The sequence below is a fragment of the Solea solea genome, chromosome 19 (assembly GCF_958295425.1).
Source record: "Solea solea chromosome 19, fSolSol10.1, whole genome shotgun sequence".
Taxonomy (NCBI): domain Eukaryota; kingdom Metazoa; phylum Chordata; class Actinopteri; order Pleuronectiformes; family Soleidae; genus Solea; species Solea solea.
The window spans coordinates 10,385,769-10,403,605 of record NC_081152.1 but is presented as its reverse complement, the minus strand read 5'-3'; the positions used below and the strand labels follow the sequence as shown (position 1 = coordinate 10,403,605).

Sequence of the window (17,837 nt, the reverse complement as noted above, 5' to 3'; positions counted from 1 at the left end):
CCTCTGCAGTGATCTAACAACACCTGACTGGAAAACAAGCACCACCTTCTGTTTACCTCATTGAACCAACTTCTATCACAGCAGTGGATGGAACATTTGCATTTCCTTTGACAGATTTCAAAACGAGAGGCACATCTGAAAGGAAACCTTGTCTGTAGGCATCGGCCTTTAGGTCAGTTCAGGTTATACTTGAACTACATTATGCAAACGTTATGCAAACACGTTAGCATACATAGTAGAATCTGAAGTAAAGCTGAGTATGATGAATGTGGAGGTGCATCTTTTACTATCATATATAACATGGTATTATTGCTCTGTTAGTTACAATATGTCGACTGACTACGGCTAACCTGACCTCCAACATCCCAGCAACGGACCGTCTTTGTGTGCATTCAAGCGGTACGTCCACTGTTTCAAGATTTAAATTAAAACACTCAGTAAAATGCAATTAATTGAAAATGCCAACCTGAACCTCCTAGATGAAGTTTCACTGCCCAGGAGGGACCCATATAATTATTCAGAGTGTACCAAAGCTGAACTGAGGCAGTGGTTTGGCGTGGGCATTACAGGATACTTGAGGTGATTTATCATTATTAGGGATAAAAGAAGCTCTACTCGACTGCTGACATCCCCTATTTGTTTTGCTTCATCTTCTGCTTTTCCTCAAAATAGTTTGAGCTAAACATCACAAGTACCTGTCAGCTACTGTTAGTGAGAGCAGAAGCACATAAAACTTTAACAACTGTGAAACATGGACTCACTGAGTGTCCAACGCGAGATCTGACATGCAAGGGAGTCAAAGCAGTGTTTGTAAATGCAGACTTAGTACATTTCAAAGTTGGGTGGAATGAATTATATTACGGTGTTGTAAATTATTTCCGGTGGACAGTGTTGACAGATTACAAAAAGGCTGAGTGGCTTACGTGAGCAGTGCGATCATGAGCGCCATCCCACAAGCATTACATTATGCAAAGAACCCACAATCCAGGCTTCTATTCATCACATAGTATGTTAAAATAATGGCAGTAAGTGGAATGTGCGTTCTCTGAGAGCAGGGCTGCAAATGGAAAACAAGAACGCTGGGAGTGAAGCCATGACTTTTAAATGAAAACTTTGTTGATCCACTTCATCTACATAGTAGCAAAACAAAATTAACTTTGTAGTTTTCCAAATTATATGTTTCACCCAATCATTTTACTTCAGTCCAGCATTAAATATTTTAAGCGTAGCATTTCAGTGTACTGGCATGATTGGAGACACTGTTGTCGTCCGTGAAGTACACTCTCTTGTTCCTACAACAGCCTGGAATGCGTATACAACACTGGCTCTCAAGTGGACCTTTTGCATTGTTATGGAACCCGAAGGCCACTGTGTGGTCTGCATGTTTAGACGGAAGTGTCACCACTTTACTTTCAGTACAAAGGCTTTGCTGCTATCATATGACTTTGAAATCGTCAGTGGTGCGGTGATGCTGTGGCTCCTTCTTGTCTTACTCTTGTATAACTGCATAAAAAGCATAATGTAGATAGAGAGATATCTCCGACAGTTTCACTTCTTGTTTTAGACCAAAAATATCAGCATTTCACTGGTCAGCAGAAATAGTAATGCTGAATTTAAATTTGATAAAAGGTGCGGTGCATAACAAAAATCACCAAAAGTTATTATTCTGCCACTGCTTAGTCTCCATGAATAGAAACAATGTAACATTATCTGCATCCTTCATCTGAAAACAGGCTCTGTCTAGCATTACTATTGGCACATTTCCATGATACAGGGCTAGGACTACTTGGCTCTACTCGACTCGACTCGACTCTACTCGGTTTGGGTATCAGGCACTTCACTTTCCATTACTTCATAGTATTCCCCCAACGTGGGTGGGGTCGCTGTGACATAGGACATCGAGGCGATAGCGTACTTGCTGCTCTGTCTGTGAACAGACCGTGGTGTATTTTTGCTAACCCATCAGTCAACCTATAGCACTGTTCCCTTAACAAAGAGTATCTGTGCAGTGTAGAATATTGACAGGCAGTGGTGAGCCCTTGAATTGTACATGTCTGTGAGAAGTTAACAAAATGTTGATTTAGATTCAGGAGACTGGGTACCTGCATCTTAAACACGAGCTGCCTTTTCACCCACCTCAGGTGAACAAGCAAGCTTGATTTCATTCCCTGTCTTCCCTCACTGTCAGCCACCGTGGAAAAGACAGCTATATGCCCAGGGTTTAGTCACAAAGTGAAGCTTTTCAGAACTTGCAGCTGGAGAGCATGGCTGCATTTCAGAGGGAGGGAGGGAGAGGGAGAGGGAGAGAGAGAGAGAGAGAGAGAGAGAGAGAGAGAGAGAGAGAGAGAGAGAGAGAAAAGGAAAAAAAACAGGAAGGGAAACTGACAGCAGACAACGTCAAGACCAACTGTCTCCCTTGGTCTCCCAAGATAGAGTAAACTGTTTGTGTCCAGGGTCGAGTGACGGAGTCATGATGGGGAAGGGGGGAGGGAGGGGTCAGCATCCCTATCGGAGTTAGTCGGGGAGGGAATGGGGAGCTTGTAGGCTGGCTCAAGTTTCTCTCTCGACTCCCCATACAGTACACACACTTGCATACACACACACACACCTATTGTCCTGGAGTTTCCGCAACTGCAGATTGAGGCCTGACCATCCACAGGAAGGTAAACAAGCTCTTATCAGTGCTCTGCAGGGGCCTGCACTGTCCCCTGGCCTCTAACCCCTGCATACTCCACATTACGTACTCCAAGCAACACATGAGCTTCCTGACCATCTCACCTCCCGCTCCAATGTCCTGAAATTCTATCACGAAATATTGCTGATTAGTCTTGTCAGTTTAATGGCTCCAGACTTTTGCCTGTAGGTTTGCCAAGTCCCGCCTCCAGTGTTTGCTGGAGAGGAACAGAGGATGCGATAGCAGGTCTGGAGACAGCCTGTCTTCACACTAGCTCTGTTTACACCTCTGGGAGCCATTTGCCCATCGTTTCATCGCTGTCTGAAGACGGCGGAAGAACAAGTCTAGCAGTGGCGTACAACATCGAGGGTCTAAGGCTCAATTCCTACTCACATTATGCCCCATCTGCTGCTACCTATTAGACATTTCATATTATTTTATGCAGATTAACTTGATCAATGGATTGTGATTCTTTGGAAAAAAATAAATAAAAGTTGCAGATTTGAAGCTTGAATACTATATCATTATTTTTACATTAATGCCTAAACTCTCGGGTGATCCATTATAGTTCAGATCCCATCAATTACTGGGTATAGTGCATCCTTTCCACTCACTTACTGTATGTCGTTAGAGTTTCCCAACCAATGCTGATAAAGCACCAGCAAAACACAATTAATCATCCAAGTATTAATTGGAGGATAGACAGACTCATTTAGCAAGTTTTATTCTAACTGCGTGTAACCAAGGCAGACTGAAGCGTTAGAGACTCATTGCACAGTGGTTGCTCCCAATCATTCAAGATTGATGTAGCTTCACACAACATATGCTTCATGTAGAACCAATAGAGATTAACGTGCTCTTCTTGACTGATTCGTGCCAGTAAATATTAATGTGTTCTCATATTGATCGAGGCTGTGATATATATTTATGTATTTATTATTTTCACTCAAGTCAAAACCACGATGTCAGCAAATACAAGAGTGATGAGGCATCCCATTAAACATTTAACCATTATATTCTGATGCAATTCAAGTGTATATGGGATCAATATTTTCTAAATGAAACAGCTCCTGAACATCACAAAGGATGCAATGAATTTTATGTGCTATTTTTATGTTAAATCTACTAAGCCTCAAAGAATCCTGTCAGAACTATGCGAAAGCTATGTGTTTATGACTTCATTTTACATTTTAACATTTTAACTGAGTGTCTGGAGAAGGTACAGCTGGTTGAAAAGTGCAACTTTTCCCCCAAGCAACTGTGAAAATATTAAATATCTCCAGTTTGACTACTGGATGCTTTGTAGTAATGGTACATAAGCCTATTAAAATAAACTGTCAGGGTTATTCCTTGGGCCACATATGCTGGTTGTATAATATAGGAGCAAATACAAAATCGAGGGTCCAAATCCAGGGAGGATTCTCTCATCCCATCAAATGCACACAGAGAACTACATACAATCCTAGTCAGGTATCAGAGGATTTCAGTTCTCCGAGTACAGATTGACTGTGTGGCATCTGAAACAATAGTAAAACTACCCACCCAGTGCTTGAATCAAGAGGCTCTCCTGTTTTTACAACACTCTGCTGCACATTGACCAGCACTGACCATTTTAGAAGTCTGGGCAGCCTGTGCTGACAGATAGTGTCTTCTCTTAAGGGAAAATGCCAAGTACCTAGTATTAAAAAAAAAATTGCATTGACATTCTCTGAAATGCTATTTTGGGCAAATATTAATTTCACTAATGATGTTTGTTCGAATGTCCTTTAAGCCAAGAGAACAATTTAAAGCAAAATCTCTTCATTTGTCAGGAGGCATTTTACCATATATTAGCTGCAGGGAACATTGTGTTCATGGGTATTGAACCGAGGAAGATTAAGGGACTGATTCTGTCCTGCGTGATAGGTCTGTTATTAATTAAAACCACTGGTGAAGCTTACGTTTTAGTGAAATAAGGATATAGGATGTGGAAAACTTCATTGAGTTGCCAGATTTACAGAGTGTACGTGAGCCTGTTTTACCTCACCACTTGAATCAGCTCAGTTTTCCCTCCAATTTCTGTGCTAATGCACTGGTACATTTTTTGTTTTATGTTTGTGCAGATCCCATGGTTAAGCATGGTCAGGCAGATCTAAGGATAAGAGCACATAATGCCATGCCTTATCTGTGCAGACTGCAGGCATGTTGACATGGGCACAAGTGGCCGCCATGCTGACGAGGCATTTATCTCGCCCGCTACTAATGAGCCATTCAGCGCTCATACAAATGCATAGCGAAAACCTGAAAATGGGGGGGGAAGGCTGTAGGTTGTGAGACCTTATAGATGCATAGCTATGATGTTTATGAGCGATTTAGACTCAGCAACACAGCCAGGATCTGAAATCTATATGATCAAAAGCGACGATGAAATGCTTTCTTGTACATAAATGGTAGAGAAACAGTTTGTTCGTATTGCAAAAGGCAATTAAAGCAATTCCATTCAGGGGAATACGATGAGGGGGAGCCAGTTATCTAACATCAAGGTAGAGACCACACACCATATTATGTAACTGTAATTGTTTCCAGCCTTTTCACTTTTTCTACCAAAAATACATTCATGTTTGTCTTCTATACAATAGACCATATTATGTTTATAAAGGATGGGGAGATGACATAAGAACTAAGTCATCTGAGTAATTACACAGAAACAGCTCGGATACAATGTATGATTAATGTGCTTTTACTAGTTTTCACTCGTTTTGGTGTGCAAAACAAACACTGATCAATTCTGGGAATTTACTCTTAAAAAAGGTCACTCTCCACTGAAAGCATACTTGGATTGCATGCCGTTCTTCTGCACACTTGCATCTAGATAACCAGACCAAATGTGAGCAAGTGAGCATTAAGTGGGAACGAGCAGAAGAGAGGAACATAGCATTAGCTTGGTTCCCTCTCGCTGCTTTCTGTATTCAAACAGAGGAAAAGAGAGGCAGTCAGAAATGATTGTTATTTGGGAGGGGCATAACACTGAAGGAGATTGAAATCGGTCTGAGGCAGCGACAAGTGGTCGCGTCTCCCTGCCACCCAGTCTGACTGCAGGCAGAGCTGGCTCACTACAGTAAAACAAGGGAAGTGGAGTGTTTTGACTCTCAACGCCATTTTTAACATGATGTTTTTTCTACTACCTTTCTTTCTCTTTTGTTTTGGCTTTAGGCTTATTCTATTACAGCATGCCTTCTGAGAAATCCTAGTCATCTCTTTCCACTTCTCTTTTTTTTCCCCCTCTGACACGCAATTTCTTTTGACCAACAAATCCCTCCCTTTTCCCACCCCTTGTATTTTACTGTTATTTATTACTTTGTTTTTGTCTGATATCTTGCAGTCTTTCAATTTTTTTTTTCCATTTAACTTATTTTCCTGGTTCTCTTTGTTTCTTTATCCTTTATTTACTTCTGCTTCCCAACATCTCCCTCCTGAACCACTTATCTGTTTTTTGACAGTCACAAAAATTTGACCTCCCACTCCCTCACTGTCTCCATGAATCAGTCTTTATGAATTCTGTTATCTTTGTCTGTCTGTCTGTCTCGCTTTCTTTCCCTGGCTGACATCCATTTTCAGACAGCGCTCCCCCCTCCTCCTCCTCCTCCTCCTCCGGCAGCTCGCTAATCACTATTGTACTTTTCCTTCAGCCCGTGGAGGGAGACTCTGGGGTAGGCAGAAGTGCAGCAGGAGGTCTGGCGGTTAACATCATGATGCCTGATTCCTACTGGGAAAATTGTTACAGTGGGGGACATATTCAGCACCACTTCCCCACCAGGAAATGTTGCACACACAATGGATAAAAGCACTAAATAGAAAGACTTCAAACGCTCAGATGCAAAGATAATTGTTTGTGTCAGACTGAAACAGTCAACGAAAAGTGGTCGGCTATTATAAGGAGGTCTAAAAGCAAGAATTTGAAAATCTTCTCCAAAGCAGGTGCCATTAACATCAACTGAAAGTGGCAGTCGGAGAGACAGAGAGGGCCAATCAGTAATCCTGTTCGGAAAATATATGTATGCTGAAATTCTTTTATTTGAAAGCCCTGCAGAGACACGAGGCAAAAATCATGTCTTTGAAGAAGTTTAATCAACTCAGAAAATACAACCCTGGTGATGCCTTTCAGGTTCTCTCAGATTGTGTTAGGGAACAACTAATTTATAAAAGCTGAGGGTGGGATTTACTGGGCAGAAAGACTTCTCTGAAGAGACTCAAGTAATGGCAAATGTAGGTGGTGGGGTGGTTTGGACCTTCACTTACAGAAAAGTACAGTTGAGTATATAATGACTTCTGCTGCTTTTAAAAAAAAAAAGAAAAAAAGAATCTGAATCTTACGTGGTCCCTAAGTTTAAAATAATACTACAAATTCACTGTATAAAGCTGTACAGCCCTATATAAGACAGTCATTATATCACTTATATGGATGGATGCCACATCATCTTTATGAAACACCTATTAAATAAACCACACAGCTGCAAACAGAGGAATAGAATAAAACAAAAAGAAGAAATCAAACAAAAGACAAATTGCATTATTGCAAGGGCAACACTCCCTATATGATCCTCCTGGCATGAAGAAATACCCCAGTTCAGTGGTGAGAGGGATTCATATGGACTATGGCACCACAGGTGCCCCGAGATAAACCCATGAAAGACCTTCAAAACAAACACTTTCAAACACAACCAAACACACAGGGAGGCAGCGTAGCAAAACTAAGACCGGTGTGATGTTGTCTGCTTTATTGGAGCCTAACAGATGTCTGTTCACAGATTATAGATGAGCTACAAACAAGAAAGAAAGACCCGACTGATCCCAACCTATAGGGGATTTTAATACTCAAGCTGTGGGGTGAAAGAAGGGATGATGAAAGGCATCAAGCAGGGGTTGATTTTTATAAATAACCCAGAGGTGATGGAAACATGACCTTGTGTTCGAATTGATCTGAATCCATCAGAAGTCAAAGTGAGATTAAATTGTGTCTGGGTTTTTGTCCCTCCAGCTCAAGAGAAGGCCGATTTAAAACTCAGTCAGTGCATTTCCATGCACAGTTAAGTCGTTCAGGCTGCAACTCTAGCTGTTGCTGTATGCCGTTCAATTGGCCCTTGTCCCAGTGTACGAGCACTAGTGGGGAATCAATTTATTGACTTAAGTGTGTCTGAAACAACCCCCTTCAGCTTGTTAGTATTAAACGGTTTCCAATTTAGCTGGTGGCAAGTATGGTGGGCGCCTTTCGAAGTCTTCCCACCATCCAATCAAATTTTAAAATAATTCAATTCTTTGGGCTGACGGAGCAGAAAATCTGTCTCATTGTCAAGTCAAAAAAAATGTACTGGCCTGGATTTGGCCATGTTTTGGTCACTGGTGAATTATTCGTCTGTGTACTAGCTTCTTTCATTTCTGGGTTCTGGGACTGTGACGCATGCCCGTGGGCCCCCTGGTCAGCTTAAGTCCGGCTCTGGTGCGACTGCTGCAATAGTAATTTGACTCACTATCATATTATCTGGGTGTAAATTCTATTCAGTACCATTTCAGTCAGACTAACACGTTCAACTGTATTTTACAACAATTTTCAATCAACAGCATATTCTTTAGAGAACAACGCATGGGGTTGTTATTCATGTGCCAGCGAATTAAATAATAGTCTATATCTATTATATTACCGACTTACTGTGACACAAACGTAGGTAGCGTAGACGCGTTTGTTCAAACAACTCTTCAGACCTCACAAGATGATTAAATAACCCAGACACCAAGAAGTTATCAGGGCATCACACATCAAAAAAGTTTCTATACAGCTCGAACGCAATACACCATGTCTGCAGAGAGTATCATGGGATTTGTTGCCGACTGCAGGCTTTTTCTGATTTACTTTTTCTGTGTTTACTTTTTCCTTTTGAGAAACTTTCACATGGCACCGGCTCACACAGAGACTTGCAGTTGGCCTGGATGCTATTAAAAACAGTGTAAATAAGGGTGCAGGGTATTTTGTTTCGTCTGGGAATGTGTACATTTTGTTCTATATTCTGTTTGGCCGCTGATGATTGTGCTTCATCTGTTCACCGACGAGGCAGTGGCAAAAACCCCAGGGGGGCGACTTCAGAGGACATGACAAATTAATGAGCCAATCGTGGACTATAAAATGACGAATAAACACTAAAGGAGATAGACAAACACATATGTGTCACACTAATGTTTTGATTAATGCTTCAATATTCAGTACACAAAGTCTGAGTCCCCGATCGTCTCAGAACACTGGCACAGCTCCCTCTGGGCCTTTGTATAAAGCGGCTGCAGCAGATGCGAATGAAAAAAAAAAAAAGAAAAGAGGAAAAGGAAACTTCTTGGGACCTTATAAAGAAAGCAAAAACTGATGGCACATACAGGGCTATGTGTCACAGAGGCAATTAAGGCCCTGCCAGCAGACAGCGAGACTGATCCCCTGCAGTGAAAGCTACACGAGGTCAACTCTCTGCAGGTCTGTCAGTTGGCCAAAAAATACTTCTGCATCCGTGCCACCAGCACCCCTGCTGAGAGGGTGTTTAGCACTAATGGCAATATTGTTATTTGTCATACAGCAGGTCAGCCAGAGTCAGTAAACAGCCTTGTTTATCTGGCACATAATCTTAGAAGTGATGTATACGCTTGCAAGAGCCACTTTGCCTTAGTTAACAATCGAGTTGGTGAAGTCTGTTTATCTTTCTGATGTACATGTTTCAGTGTGTGGAAAAAAAAAGGTTATGAAATAAATACAATGGATAGGTGGTTTATGTTTAAACTGCATTGCATAATGGTAGCGTGTAGTGTGCCTGTATTTAGCCGGTAAGTACAGCTTTATTTATGTACAACTTTTTAATACTGTTACTGCACAGTAAACACAATCCAATAAACAATATATGAACAGCAGTCATAATTAACATTATAAAAACAGATGTAAATTGGTGAATTTTAAGTGGGGAGGGATTTGCATTTTTTTAATGCATGATTCGGTGTCTCTGACAGTTGAAAGGCTGTTCCATTGGTTTGAGGTGTGTGAGGGGAATGATGAGGAGACCTAAAGGCACAAACTTTAAGTGGTCTGGAGGTAGAATATGGTTGGAGGAGTTCTGAAATATAGAATATGACCCAACCATGGAGGTCTTAAAGTTTGTTCTGAATTTCACTGGGAGCTAGTGGAGGGCTACAAGTGATGTGAGCTGTGTGACTGGTGTCAATGAGGAGCCTGGATGCTGTAATGAGCACGAATCTTCCAAAAATGTAACACCAAGCCATCTCTGATGGATGGAAAAACTGCCTTTTTAGTGGCAAAAATATTTCCCACTAAAAGCAACTAAATAAAGCATGCTGACATTGACAATTTCATATCAAATCAGAATGTTAGACATATTATATTCAAGACACTTTCACTCAATTAAATAATGGCATAATAAAAAATATAATATATTGTTTATATAAATGAAATTCATGTGGCTGCACTGTGGCATGATAGCACAGGTTAGGTTACGGACTGAAGAATCTGTTGCCACCTTGTAGGGATTACAGGATTGGATTTTATGTGGACTTTCACTAGCAGCCAATAGAGGTTGCAATTTGTTTTCCTGTCTCTTGTGGCTGTGACTGTCCCCTATAAACATTGTTTTCTCATTTGAACCTAAAAAATTCCCTGACAAGCAAAAGCTACACAGGATGACTCAGAGACACAGCAGTCTGTATACCATTTGGTAAGAGAACAGAACATTGATTTCACCATTTCTTTATCTCTACAGATATCTATGTAGCTCCTACTCTAATGATATATTGTGTACTACAGGAGTTGTTGGATAAACCATCATTCAAGCCCAGAAACTACACAGCATTTATTCTTACACATAAACTCCCTCTACTGTAAAATCTCTTTTTTTTACCTGGGGATACTCAAAAGATTGATTCTGCCTTTGAATTATGGATTGACATAAATATAAGGTTTACAGATTGGTTTTAGCATGAAATACAGAAGATTTAAAGTCTGAATGCAGAGAACACCGAGTATCACTTAGTTTACTCACCAGAGGCTGCAACAGTGATGCACAGAAGCAGGGCAAGGCGCACCATGTGACCCTCCATGTCTGGGAAGTTTATGTTTGAGGCGACGGTGGAAGCTGAGTCTGGGTCTCTGGGGTGTGAGGGCACTCAGTGGGAAGCGGCTGAAGTGTCCTTGTCAAGCAGCAGAGCAGTGATGGCTGTGACAGCGGAAGAGGAGACAATTTCAGTCTTTAGGGTTCAACAGGTCAGTGGGGGGGGGGGGGGCAAAACACACAGACCCAATGAGATGTGATGGTCAATAAAAGGATGTGACGAACTTTAGCCTATCTCATGTACATCACTCTTATAATTTGTGTGCGACGTCAAAACAAGCATTGTATGCAAATGTATCAGCAACTATCCAAGAGCTAGGTCATTATAAAGTCATCAAACGTATATTCCCTCATGTTGTCCAACTACTCTGCCACTGAAGACTAATATGAATATTGTTGTTTATAGTTACTTTACATGCTGGTCCCTTAAACTTGACCCTTACGGTCCCGACAGCCTTAGTTAATGGTTACAGTCTATGTCACGTCTCCTTATTTGTTACCTGTAAGTGCATTTATCTTATTCCATCGACCTGCCAAGGATTGAGAGGTGTAAAATAAGACCGTGGCTATAATCTGGCACATTTATATGTTGATGTTCATGTCCCTATAAATAATAGTACAATGTAACGACATGAGGGTCAAAGGTAACTCCCACAAACTGACAGTGAGGGGAATTGCCGCTTAAATGCCTTGAATTCCTTCAGTGGAGTGACAGGATTTTCCTCCTGAGGCGAAACCACAATATTTCTCGGCGTCTTCCTCGAGCACAATGAGGGTCTGAACCCAAGGGTTATCTGGTGGTCACCAACTTCTGGCAGGAAACGCTACAACGTCGCCTTCTTTAAATAATATCACAATGCCGAGATCAGATAAGCAAAAGACTGCTCTAATTATATGATTCATATAGCTGTGGGGGGGAAGAGCCTGTGTAAACTGTTTATACATTTCCAAGGAAAGACAAAAATAAAAAACACACATGTCCTTGGAATCCTTAATTTCAGAGAAAAATACACTTGTAATAAAATTCCTAAGAGTGAATTAAATGTTATGGGATCAATATGTTACAGCAGGGAATTGTGTCCACTGATAATCATTCATAAACACATAATAATTACAATAAAGTGGCTGAAATCGAGTGACATGAGAAGTAAAGATGGATTTCAGTTATAGATTTTTTTTTGTTTCACAACTATTATTTTTCTAAAGTTAATAATTTCATAACGGACATTTACCAGTCGAGGAAAGAGCTCACTTGAGGGCTCCAGGAAATACAAATCGACCACAAATTCCGGAGGCGCAGTAAGAGGGAGAGTGAGAAGAAGAAGAAGAAGAAGAAGAAGAAAAGTTATGATTAACTCAACTTACTTTTCGGGTGAGGAGGCGTCTTTAAAAATGAGTGCAGGCTCGATAATCCACGGGCGAGGAGGTGACAGCGACACTCGGCAATGTAACGGTGTCAGGACTTTCCAAAGTTTTTGTGCCGCTGCTCTGGGCGGTGCTGGCTTTGACTTTCTCTCCCCTCCCTCCCTCCCTCCCTCCTCCCACCACCGGCCTTGTGTTCTCTCTCTCAGTGGGAGAGCAAACGCTGCTGCTGTCCCTCTCACGCATTGTCTTCTTTAGTTCTTTAGTTTAGTGAAAACAAGTCACTTCTCAACGAACTCTTTGTCTACTGGTGATCTTTTACACACGGTGGTGCAGTGGTATAGCATTGTTGGATCGCAGCAAGAGGGTCGATGGGTTCGATCGCGGTTTCAATTAAAAGTCATGTTTCATCTATAACTTTACACACAATTTCAGCAATTTCAACAGTGAAGAATGAAACGAGCGACACTGAAGGGGAAAACTCACATTCAAAATGTTGGTGTTGTTCTGAATTAGAAACGTGTGTATGTTATTAGTTGTATAATACAGTGCTGAACAAATGTATTATAAGGGCTATGCCACAGCACTGGTAATTATCAAAATCATTTGTTTACGTTTCTGTAATGGTTAATAGGAATGTATGTAGAAGCTAACATAATTAATATTGTTATCCATGAATGTTTTTACAAAAAAATAGTAAAAACACATTATTTCTGGATTAAGATGTTGAATTATAGTTATTTACTTGCATTCCTGAACAGAATTTGTTTTTTAGTGGTTGAATGTTATGCTTGATTAATTTCTGACATCTCAGAGAAGCCCAAATGTTATTTGAAAGACTTCTAAAATATCTTTAGATACAGTTTATGTATGTATAAATGACATTGTATTACTTTAAACATGTCATAGCTGATTCAGAACTTTCCTGTCTAAACCTATAACTTGAGACAACGTCTTCTTGTCTCCTCTCTTTCTATCTCCCATTTGTCCTTTCACCTCAATCGGTAGTGGCAGATTTTTGAGTATCATTCACCACAGATTTTTTCCTCTTAAAAAAGGAGGGTTTTTTTTTCTCTTCACTGATGCCTAGTGTTTGCTCATCGTGTGAACTATTGTGTCTCTCTTCTCTCTATAATATTGTAAAGGTTTCTGCCGTACAGTGCCTTGAGATAGTGTACGTTGTGATTTGGCACCATACAAACAAAATTGAATAGAATATGTTTACGCTGTTATTGTTTCAAGGTTTTACGACACAAGTTAAATTCTTCGCTTTACCAGTATGAGTTTTATTTCCTTGTTTCCTTTTCAGTCCTGTGATAAATTGTATTTTACGTCCGTCACCCAATGTCACCTAAGATTGGCTTCACACATCTGTGGAATTCGAACATAATTTGTTTTCTCATTTATGAATAAACGCTTTAAGGGTATTCCAACATGTTTCCGTTGCAGTGTGTCAATCGAGAGGACATCTGAGGGAAAAACATGTTTGTATGAGTAACACAAGCATGAAATAAAGGTTTACGTTTGATGTCATTGAATAATCTAGTCTAAACTGGGACCACCGGGAGATTTTCTACCTCTTAATCCTCCACAAAAGGGTCACATGGGGTGCTGGTGCCAATCCCAGTGGAGGAGAAAACCCACGCACACACAGGGAGAGCATGCAAACTCCATGCAGAAAGGCCCTTGTTTTTAAATCATATTTTATATGAAAAATACTGGATATTGGTCAAATGTATTTCCTTCCTAATTATTAAGTATCAATGGATAAAATCTAATGAGGAAAAAGTAATTTTTTTCTATGAAAGGTTATATTGTTGTGTAAAGAGAAGATAAAAATGTAAATAAAAGAGTAGACACAAAATCCTTCCATACAGAAGAGACCCAGATGAGTCACCGTCCCGTCAAATCAGCTCTCTGAGTAAAAGGGCAGAGGAGCAGCAGCAAAGAAAAACAGACCTATATTGTGGAGCAGACTTCAAACTGCTACAAAAGCATTCGTAATAATTACAAAACTGCTGGAGCAAAGAAAATTACACAAACAGCTGCCATATCTGTTTGTTTGTCTGTCCCTGTGCCCTTCTCTCTCTCTCTCTCTGTGTCATAGACCTTCACAGCAACATAACAGTAATTTAGAAGCAAAACTTGGTCTCCTTCCTATTTATTATTAAAAAAAAAAAAAAATCATGATTCAGGGACATACAGTACACATATAACCACACAATGGAAACTCATTAAATTCATTAAAAAACGTCTAAAATGACTACAAGAAGGAATTACCTTGCGTCTGTCTGTGTTGTGCAAAAACACTGGACCAAATTTCTTAAAACCTGACGAAAGGGTGCAAAGAACCCTTTTTCTTTCACGATGAAAGGACAAGGTTTTTTTCACACACTTCCTCAAGAAGTTTATGTTTATGCATTTTCTACAAATGTCAGAATTACTTACCTACGGAGCAGAATTTGAGTTCCAAGCGCATGAGAACAACGTTTCACAATGTTTCCCTGCACCAACACACCTGACTAATGGTCAGCTCGTCAGCCAGATAACGAGCCCTTCATTTGAATCAGGTGTGTTGGAGCAGGGAAGCATCTAGAACATGCAGGGCAGGGGGCGGTTCCAAGAAACGGGATTAGTTACAGTGTTTGAATGAAAAAAGAAATCACAGTTAACGTGTTAAAATAAAAACCTACACTTACACATGTGTTCAGCAGACTTGTTGACGTGTCACAGTAGGAAAAGCACAGTCGCAAATAATGACTCTAATTACTGGGACCTGAGCCGTAGTAGTTAATGTGATCAGGAACACCTGGGCTCCAAGTGTCTGCCGTGACATCTGCTGCAGACAGTAGTTGTTATTCCACACGTCGACTGTGAACTTTCCTCGGCCTCCTTTGTTCAGGCAGCGTGTACAAAGAAGACGCTCATGGGAGGCAACGCTTAACGCAGACACATTTGGACTACTTACGCTCTTTGTTAATTAGATTCGGCAATCCTCTGTTAGTTCACATCACATTATGCTTAATGGCTTTTTTTTTTTTTCGTCGCAGATGGCATTCGTTTAAAGAACTCCATCACATGTGAGGGTTGGCCAAAGGACACTTCTACCAGTAGCACTCTGCTTCAATGGCTTTCCTTTTTCTTTTTTTTTCTTTTTTTTTTTATCACTGGTGCCTACCCACTAACTCTCCATCCCCACCCATGAGTAGTGTTTCAATAACAGGAAACAATCGGCCATCGTCTTTCATCACAGGTCTACGTTGGTTCCCGCACGGTGCCACTGGGTCTCTGTGGTGCCAGCCAGCCAGCCTGCCTCAGTCCACAGCAGAGGAGAGATAGAGAGAATGAAAGACTATACGCCAGCTTACTTGTTTCCTTATCGTCCTCCAAGGGGGGATCTGACACATGGCCTTGCAGCAGTAATATTCCGTGCCTGCTATGAGCTAAACATAAGCCTGTCAAGCCCTACAGAATCATGAATTAACATGTACGATCCCATAAGGCCGCTTAATTGAGAAGGCCATTGGTGAAGAAACATACCGGCAAAATCTCATTCTTGTAGATATGAATCGTCCCGGTGAATTTTTATATAACATGGAATTGTCTGTGACGGATTATAGGGGGATTTTTTTTTTTCCCCCCAACAAACTAGCCATGTCTAAGTCTCTTAATGTTCACAAAACACTATTAGAAGGGTGGTAGCCCTGGTAATCCCCAGTACATGCCTTTGTCATGTCTAAGGTAAAGTGATTAATGGACTCCACATGCAATGTTATGCATTCACGGGCTCCCTGACTCATTTAGTACATTCATCTGACCGTAGAAACTAAATGCATGCATGCACACATGCAGTATTTATGTATTGAGTATGTCTGTGACAACAGAGCTCAGTGCACACTCACTCCTCAGTAATTGTGACAGCAGCTGCGGTGAGAAGTGCACACAAATACATTTTTTACACCATGTGCCTCGATGGAACCCTCGCACATGAGGTCAAATGTGCAAATGCAGCTAAATTATTCAGCGAATCCAGCGAATTGTTTGGTCTATTTCAAGGATGTAACCATTTCTTCTGCAGGTGAGTTGGAAATAAATGCAGCACCTGCATATGGATGAATGCATGCTCCTCCCACACTATATTTAAGTTTTTTTTCATCCATCGAAAGGCACATGATCTCATCCACCTGGTCCAGTGGAGCTACCTCGAGCACTTAAAAGGGACCGTCCTTGAAGTTGCTTCTTTGTTTGTGACACACAGCGTCCTCACAGACACGCCTCCCTTTGTCTCTCTCTCCGCTGTACGTGATAAATTTCCACCCGTGCACTGCTCTGCCTCCTTTCTTCACCTTTGTTTTGCACCACGAGCGCAGCATTCCAAGCATTCAAGCATTCAAGCAGCATCCTCATGGACTTTATGAAAATGCTCATAGACGCCTTTTCTTGATTGACTTTCCGACAGACTCATCCTGTCCCCCTTCAGAAGCTGCTTTCCTTTTCCTCATCCCTACAGCGCAGAGTCATGATCAGAGCTCCCCTTGGGGGTTAGTCCGGATACCTGTTGCAGTGTTTGCTTGGCCAGCTGGAGGTGCATGTGTGGTGTGTGTGTGTGTGTGTGTGTGCGTGAGGTGAGAGGTAAAGGAAGACTCGTTGGTCATCGTGGGCTCAGAACAGTGATGAACTATGGCTGCAGCATCACGTCCTGTATCCTGTTGTGTCTACATGCTTTCTGAACAGAAAAGCGTTTCCTTTTTCACCTTAGAAGGTTTGTTTGTCTGTGTGTGTGTGTGTGTGTGTGTGTTGGGCTTAAAATATGTGTTTTTCAGTCTGTGTAATATTAAATTGTGGCACAACATCAAAAGCGGTCACAGGTTTTAATTGTGTGCATGAGCTTTTGAAGTCATTTTACTGATAAGTAAGATAAGTCCCTCATATCAAGCTCTATAAGATGGGTTTTTATTGTGTGAGATAAAATACAGCCTACTAACATTCTCTCTAACTATAAATCAAATTACAACTTTAAATATTGAGGCTTATTAACAGTGTAGTTTCGATGAATTTCCCAATGAGGACAATAAAGTGTCTGTCTTCTGTCCACTGAGAGGTGGATTGCTGTCCCCCGCAGCTCACTGGAAAGTGCTCATTGTAAATATTCGGACACAGTCACCGTACTAAATTTGTTTTTTCTCATACTTTAATGTTCCTCTTTTTTTCGACATTCACGTGTACATCTTGATGAAAAACAAGAACCATTTCCTGTGCTTTAAACAAAGTTATAAATGGATTAGCATTGTCCACAGTGGGTGATCGCTGCTTTTGTTCAACGGCATAATCACAAAAACTCTTCAACGATCTCTGAACTCTTAATGGTGGGGTCAAAGGAAAGGAGGGGGGGGGGGGAATAAACATGTAAAGTGCTCAAAGTGTGAGGTGTGCTCCAGAGTAAACATTGTGCCTTCAAGGTGGTTGACCTCCTGATGTCACTAAGCACAGCGTGGAGGCAAGACTTGTATGAAGAAATGGATTTCCAGATGCTGCCTGATACGGGTTCATTGTGTGAGCTTAACATGGTACTGTAGATTCTTATTAAGTAGAGTCAATGCATCGAGGACCAAGCTGTTCGTGTTTTGCTCTCATGAGACTGACACAGAGAAAATTAACAAAATAAAACAACC

General features: G+C 41.0%; 1 protein-coding gene across 1 annotated transcript in view; it reads right to left on the bottom strand.

Moving 5' to 3' along the window:
* The window catches only part of eng (endoglin), a 37,959-nt gene extending 25,647 nt beyond the window's left edge, over positions 1-12,312 (bottom strand). The window contains exons 1-2 of the mRNA XM_058617731.1: positions 12,169-12,312; positions 10,735-10,908 (exon numbers count right to left, since the gene is read on the bottom strand). Coding sequence (XP_058473714.1) covers positions 10,735-10,792 — 58 coding nt within the window. The 5' untranslated portion in view covers positions 10,793-10,908; positions 12,169-12,312. The remainder of the gene's footprint in view (positions 1-10,734; positions 10,909-12,168) is intronic.
* Between the last annotated feature and the right edge of the window lie 5,525 nt (positions 12,313-17,837).